The following is a 7808-nucleotide window of genomic DNA, read 5'->3' on the forward strand; positions in this document are numbered from 1 at the left end:
CTAATCTTTCCTTATATGACAGTCCCGCCATCCCGGGGATTAACCTTGTGAACCTACACTGTACTGCCTCAATAGCAAGGATGTCCTTCCTCAAATTAGGAGACCAAAAATGCACACAATACTCCAGATGTGGTCTCACCAAGGCCCTGTACAACTGCAGAAGGACCTCTTTACCCCTATACTCAAATCCTGCATCATTGGTGTTCTGTGGGGATGCGGATCGGTGTATAGGTGGGTGTGGTTAGGTAGAGGTTGTTGATTTGCTGGGTGTTTTCAGTTGCCTTTGATGGTTTTGTCGAAGAGCCAGCACTGTTGGGTAACAGCAGAGTGTTGCCGTTAGAGAGTTGGGACATCGCGATGTATCTGTCCAAGTCGTTGGCGAGAGCACACTCCAAGTATTGTGTGCAGCTCTGCTTGTCTGCTACAGAAAGGATGTCAATAAATTGCACAGATTACAGAAGAGATTCACCAAGATGTTACTTGGATTTGTGGCCTTGGGGGAGGAGCTGGATCGGTTGAAACTTCTTTCTTTGGTGCGTAGCAGGCTGAGTGGTGACCCCATTGAAGTATCATATCATATATATACAGTGTATGATCATGGGGATGGATAAAGTGAATGCTCATCATCTTTTCCCCAGAGTAGATGATTATTAAAACTAGAGGGCATAGGCTTAAGGTGAGGGGGGAGAGATTTAAGAGGGACCTCAGGAACAACGTTTTCACTGAGAGGGTAATCCATATCTGGAACAAGCTACCAGAGGAATCTAGAGAGTCAGATACAATAAGATATACACAAAAACCTGGAGTAACTCAGCAGGACAGACAGTATCTCTGCAGAGGAATGGGTGACGTTTTGGGTCGAGTCTCTTCTTCAGACTGAAGAAGGGTCTCGACCCGAAACGTCACCCATTCCTTCTCTCCAGAGATGCTGCCTGTCCCGCTGAATTACTCCAGCTTTTTGTGTGTATCTTCAGTTTAAAGCAGCATCTGCAGTTCCTTCCTACACAAAGCAGATACAATTACAGCTTTTAGAAGACATTTGGTCAGATACATGGATGGGAAGGATTTAAAGTTCTCTATGGGTCAAATGCGGATATGTTGGGACTAGCCCAGAATACCAACTTGGTGCACACAGACAAAGGGCTGCTTCCCTACTGCATCACTCTATGAATCTAAGAATATATTGTGAGCATCCATTGGTCTGAATACTCATGACCTGGAGAGTAGACAATCACTTTCCATGGAAGCACAGTCAATGAGGGCTTATACACTCACTGTCCAGCCTCGCACACAATGCCTGATCAGTCTGGTGATCAATTGTATGTTCTGTGAAAAAAGAGCTCAAAATCTCAGATAAAGTCACTCCTTTGAAAACGAAGGTATTCAGCAGGAAATCCTGTGCTAAAAAGTTCCCTTGTTTGTTCCTTTCCTGATCTTTTAGGATGCCCGGGTCTGTGTCCCAGTCCCTCTCCATCATGCCTTTGGATCTGTGGGAGCCTCTCTGGTGATGTGCATCTATGGAGTTCATACCTGCTTCTCATCTCCAAGTTTTGAGGGAAGGGCGGCCCTCGAGGCAATTCAGAATGAAAGGTATGTACACAACAACCGCTGGAGATGTAGAGTTGAGCAAAAGTACAGGGAGGCTTGGTGTAAGGAGTACTGAGATGCCAGCATTGCTTGGCAACATCAGAGTGTTGTCATTGGTGAGGCTATTGTGAGTATCCATTGATTTGGTAGGATTGATGTGGAGTTCACACTCACTGTATACTCACTCGGGTGTTCAGTGAAAATACAACCCAAATCCCAGGTAAAGTCAACCCCTGAACAAAGGAGGAGAACATATTGCCAAAGCATTCAGCAAGGAAGTCAACAGTCAACATATTTGATCTTGATGGCTACTTAGTGTGGCAGCAAACCCTTATTTTTTATTACAATTTTTTCAATACATTCCCATATCATTCAAGAAGACATTGTTATGTTCAACCAAATAAGAAATACTCATCTGCGATATCTCTGAAGTCCAGCCACACCCAATGGTGGACAATTAAACAACTATCTGGAGGAGGAGGCCCCACAAATATCCTCATTCTCAATGATGGGTGATCCTCGCACATTAGTGCAGAAGAGAAAGCTGAAGTATTTGCAAGAATCTTCAGTCATAAATGGACAATCCATCTCTACCTCCCCCCAGCAGTCCCCAGCATGACAGATGCCAGACCAGCCATTAAATTCATTTATTTTGGTACCACGAAATAGCTAAAGGCATTGGATAAGCAAAGGCTATGGACCCTGACAGCATTCTGACAATAGTACCAAAGTCTTGTGCTCCAGAACTTGCCATAACCTTTCCCAACCTCATCGAATGCAGCTACAACACTGGCATCTGCCCAACAAGGTAGAAAATTGTCCACAATAAGCAGGACAAATCCAACTCGGCCCATTACCGCCCCATTAGTCTGCTCTTGCTCATCAGCAAAGTGATGAAAGGGATCATCGATGGGGTAATCAAGCAGCATTTGGTAGCAACAACCTGCTTACAGGTCTGGGTTCTGTCAAAGTCACCTCATTACAGCCTTGATCCATACATGGACAAAAGACTGAACTCCAGAGGTGAAATGGGAGTTACCGCCCTTGACACGATGGCAGCATCTGATTGTGTGTGAGACAAATGATTGTCATACAGTGCGGTAACAGGCCCTTCAGCCTATCATGACTGTGCTGGCTATTAAACCTCCAGTTATATACAATAGACAATAGGTGCAGGAGCAGGCCATCCGGCCCTTCGAGCCAGCACCACCATTCAATGTGATCGTGGTTGATCATTCTTAATCAGTACCCCGTTCCTGCCTTCTCCCCATACCCCCTGACTCCATTATCCTTAACAGCTCTATCTAGCTCTCTCTTGAATGCATTCAGAGAACTGGCCTCCACTGTCTTCTGAGGCAGAGAATTCCACAGATTTATAACTCTCTGACTGAAAAAGTTTTTCCTCAACTCCGTTCTAAATGGCCTACCCTTTATTCTTAACTGTGGCCCCTGGTTCTGGACTCCCCCAACATTAGGAACATGTTTCCTGCCTCTAACGTGTCCAACCCCTTAATAATCTTATATGTTTCGATAAGATCCCCTCTCATCCTTCTAAATTCCAGTGTATACAAGCCTAGTCGCTCCAGTCTTTCAACATTTGACAGTCCCGCCATTCCGGGAATTAACCTAGTAAACCTGCGCTGCATGCCCTCAATAGCAAGAATATCCTTCCTCAAATTTGGAGACCAAAACTGCACACAATACTCCAGGTGCGGTCTCACTAGGGCCCTGTACAATTGCAGAATGACCTCTTTGCTCCTATACTCAACTCCTCTTGTTATGAAGACCAACATTCCATTGGCTTTCTTCACTGCCTGTTGTACCTGCATGCTTCCTTTCAGTGACTGATGCACTAGGACACCCAGATCTCGTTGTACATCCCCTTTTCCTAACTTGACACCATTCAGATAATAATCTGCCTTCCTATTCTTACCTCCAAAGTGGATAACCTCACACTTATCCACATTAAACTGCATCTGCCATGCTTCCGCCCACTCACACAACCTGTCCAGGCCACCCTGCAACCTCATAGCATCTTCTTCACACTACCACCCAGCTTAGTATCATCTGCAAATTTGCTAATGATACTTTTAATCCCTTCATCCAAGTCATTAATGTATATTGTAAATAGCTGCGGTCCCAGCACTGAGCCTTGCGGTACCCCACTAGTCACTGCCTGCCATTCTGAAAGGGACCCATTTATTCCCATTCTTTGCTTTCTGTCTGTCAACCAATTTTCTATCCATGTCAGTACCCTATCCCCAATACCATGTGCTCTAATTTTGCCCACTAATCTCCTATGTGGGACCTTGTCGAAGGCTTTCTGAAAGTCGAGGTACACCACATCCACCGGCTCTCCCCTGTCAATTTTCCTAGTTACATCCTCAAAGAATTCCAGAAGATTAGTCAAGCAGGATTTCCCCCGTAAATCCATGCTGACTCGGAACGATCCTGTTATTACTATCCAAATGCTCCGCAATTTCATCTTTTATAATTGACTCCAGCATCTTCCCCACCACTGATGTCAGACTAACTGGTCTATAATTTCCAGTTTTCTCTCTCCCTCCTTTCTTAAAAAGTGGGACAACATTAGCTACCCTCCAATCCACAGGAACTGATCCTGAATCTATAGAACATTGGAAAATTATCACCAATGCGTCCACAACTTCTAGCACCACCTCCTTAAGTACCCTGGGACGCAGACCATCAGGCCCTGGGGATTTATCAGCCTTCAGTCCCATCAGTCTACCCAATGCCATTTCCTGCCTAATGTGGATTTCCTTCAGTTCCTCCGTCACCCTAGGATCTCTGGCCACGAGAACATCTGGGAGATTGCTTGTATCTTCCTTAGTGAAGACAGATCCAAAGTACCATATATCATATACAAAGTATCATATATATATATGATATGATATGATATGATACCGGTTCAACACATCTGCCATTTCCTTGTTCCCCATAATAAATTCCCCTGCTTCTGTCTTCAAGGGACCCACATTTGCCTTGACTATTTTTTTCCTCTTTACATACCAAAAAAAGCTTTTACTATCCTCCTTTATATTATTGGCTAGTTTACCCTCGTACCTCATCTTTTCTCCCCGTATTGCCTTCTTAGTTATCTTCTGTTGCTCTTTAAAAGAGTCCCAATCCTCTGGCTTCCCACTCTTCTTTGCTATGTTATACTTCTTTTATTTTATTTTTATGCTGTCCTTGACTTCCCTTGTCAGCCACGGGTGCCTCTTACTCCCTTTAGAATCTTTCCTGCTCTTTGGGATAAATTGATCCTGCAACTTCTGTATTATTCCCAGGAATACCTGCCATTGCTGTTCCACCGTCTTCCCTGCTAGGGCCTCCTTCCAGTTAATTTTGGCCAGCTCCTGCCTCATGCCTCTGTAATCCCCTTTGCTATACTGTAATAGTGACACTTCCGATTTTCCCTTCTCCCTCTCAATTTGCATAGTAAAACGTATCATATTGTGATCACTGCCTCCTAATGGCTCTTTTACCTCGAGTCCCATTATCAGATCAGGTTCATTACACAACACTAAATCCAGAATTGCCTTCTCGCTGGTAAGCTCCAGTACAAGCTGTTCTAAGAATCCATCTCGGAGGCACTCCACAAACTCTCTTTCCTGGGGTCCATTACCAACCTGATTTTCCCAGTCTACCTGCATGTTGAAATCTCCCATAACCACCGTAGCATTACCTTTGCGACATGCCAATTTTAGCTCTTGATTCAACTTGCACCCTATGTTGAGGCTACTGTTTGGGGGCCTGTAGATAACTCCCATTCGGGTCTTCTTATCCTTACAATTCCTCATTTCTATCCATACTGATTCTACATCTCCTGATTCTATGTCATCCCTTGCAAGGGAGTGAATATCATTCCTTACCAACAGAGCGACCCCACCCCCTCTGCCCACCTGTCTGTCTTTTCTATACATTGTGTACCCCTGAATATTCAGTTCCCAGCCCTGGTCCTCTTGTAGCCATGTCTCAGTGATTCCCACAACATCATACTTGCGAATGTCTAACCGAGCCTCAAGCTCGTCCACTTTATTTTTTATACTTCGCCCATTTAAATACAACACTTTAACTTCGGTATTCACCTCCCCTCTCACACCGGTCACAATTGGCCCTGACCTTACTCTCTTATCCCATCTAGAACTTCCCTTCCCATTTATTCGAGAGTCCTTTGCAATTTCTCCTGTATTCGCTTCCCCTTTAACTCCATCTTCATATTCCCAATTTGTCAACCCCTCCCCCCTACTTGCAACCTGTCCCTTTTGTACAAGTCACCCCTACCCCAGAAGAGATCCCAGTGGTCTAGAAATCTAAATCCCTGCTCCCTGCACCAGCCCCTCAGCCATACATTCATATCCCCAATCTCTCTGTTCCTGCCCTCACCAGCACGAGGTACAGGTAACAGTCCAGAGATAACCACCCTCGACGTCCTACTTCTCAGTCTTCTTCCTAACTCTCTAAACTCACGTTGCAGTATCTCCTTCCTCTTCCTCCCGATGTCATTCGTGCCCACGTGCACAACTACTTCCGGTTGATTGCCTTCCCTCGCTAGGATGTTCTGAAGCCGGTCCGTGATGCCTTGAACCCTGGCACCAGGGAGACAACAGACCATCCTCAAGTCCCGCCTGTCACCACAGAATCTACTGTCCGTACCTCGGACAATGGAGTCACCCACTACTATGGCTCTTCCTGACTTCGGTCTCCCCGGTCGAGTCTCCTTGCCTGGATTAGAGCCACCAACCAGTCCGCCGCTCGGACTGGAAGCGTCTTCTGCCCTGACAGCTCCCAAGAGGGTGTACCTGTTTGCAATAGGCACGGCCACCGAGGTCTCCTGTAGTCCACGTTCACTCCCCTTTGAAACGGTCTCCCACCTTCGCTCGACCTGGACCCTTGGCGTGACAGCCTCACAGTAGGTTGTAGCTGGCTTTGGCATTTCTCATACTGTGTCTGCTCTTCCAGATGTACAGTAATGTATGGGACTCCAACCATGCACTTTGACATGCTGAACCAGAAGGACTTCTCTACATTTGATCTCTCGACACTGGAAGCAGGTAAGGCCTTGCCTGCACAGGCAAATATTTGGAGCTCTCTCCTTTGGGAGTTCTGCATGCCCCGTGGAGATCCTCACTGAACAGCCCGCCTGCAGATCTGAGCCCTTTAGCAGGGTGAGGAACTCAGTCATAACCTGAAGTTTCAGCTGTAAAACCACTCAAAAACGCCACTTTACATGATCTGATGCTCAATGGTGTCCCTGGCTGCAAGTCCACAAACTGTTCCTTTGTAAAAAAAGACAGCAGTTTGTTACAAACTCATTCCATCAATTCTCTGCGAACCCCTACAGGACTATGAGGAGGGGTTGATTAATTGTGCTGGATGTGACCAACATTAATTTTCCCATTGGCGTTGTCAGAAGAAACGAACTGTTGAGTTCTTATTTCCTCTCCACAGTGGTTATAGGTGGTGCGCCCTCCCCTCCCGAACTGACCAGGCAACTCATGGAGAAGATGAAAATAACTGAACTGATAGTGAGTATCAGCTTGAATTACTTGAATGATTTGGAGGTGACTGCAGGGCTTTATAAAGATTGTTTCCTGGTAAATGTAACCATGTCCTCCCGAGATGCTACCTCACCCACTGAGTTATTCCAGCACTTTGTGTTCGACAAACGCATGACTTTGGCATGTGGGAGGAAACCGGGGCACCTGAAGGAAATCTATGTGGTCAAAGGAGGAATGTGTAAATTCCGCATAGACACCACCAGGGGGCAGTGTTGAATGCATTCTGTGGCGTTGTGAGACCGCTCTTCCAGCTGCACTACTTTGCTGCCCAGATCTCAGTAGAAACAGTTGGTGGCTTGAAGAAGGATTCAGACCCAAAACGTTACTTATCCTTGTACTCCAGCACTTTGTGCTCTACTAACCATGTGTCTTTCATTTGCTCATATCTTATATGCTTCAATAGTGTCACCTCTCTGCCTTTTAAACTCTAAATAATGCAGCACCAAGTTTATTAGCTGTTCATGTTGGGACTTTCTCGGAATTAGCCCAGTGAATCACCTCTGGACTGCCTCCACCATTGGTACATTCTTTCTTAAATAAGAGGATCAAAACCATACAGAGCACTCTAGGTTTGGCCTCATCAATGTTGTGCGATTGTAATAATGCTTCTTTATGTTTCACCTCCATCCCTGAGCATTA

General features: G+C 45.6%; 1 protein-coding gene across 2 annotated transcripts in view; it reads left to right on the top strand.

Annotated features, from left to right (window-relative positions):
* The window catches only part of acsf2 (acyl-CoA synthetase family member 2), a 100153-nt gene that overhangs the window by 45906 nt on the left and 46439 nt on the right, over positions 1-7808 (top strand). For both annotated transcript variants that reach the window (XM_078401222.1, XM_078401223.1), the window contains 3 exons: positions 1442-1590; positions 6571-6662; positions 7060-7136. In XM_078401222.1, the coding sequence (XP_078257348.1) occupies positions 1442-1590; positions 6571-6662; positions 7060-7136 (318 nt within the window). The remainder of the gene's footprint in view (positions 1-1441; positions 1591-6570; positions 6663-7059; positions 7137-7808) is intronic.

The sequence above is a fragment of the Rhinoraja longicauda genome, chromosome 6, assembly GCF_053455715.1.
Source record: "Rhinoraja longicauda isolate Sanriku21f chromosome 6, sRhiLon1.1, whole genome shotgun sequence".
Taxonomy (NCBI): domain Eukaryota; kingdom Metazoa; phylum Chordata; class Chondrichthyes; order Rajiformes; family Arhynchobatidae; genus Rhinoraja; species Rhinoraja longicauda.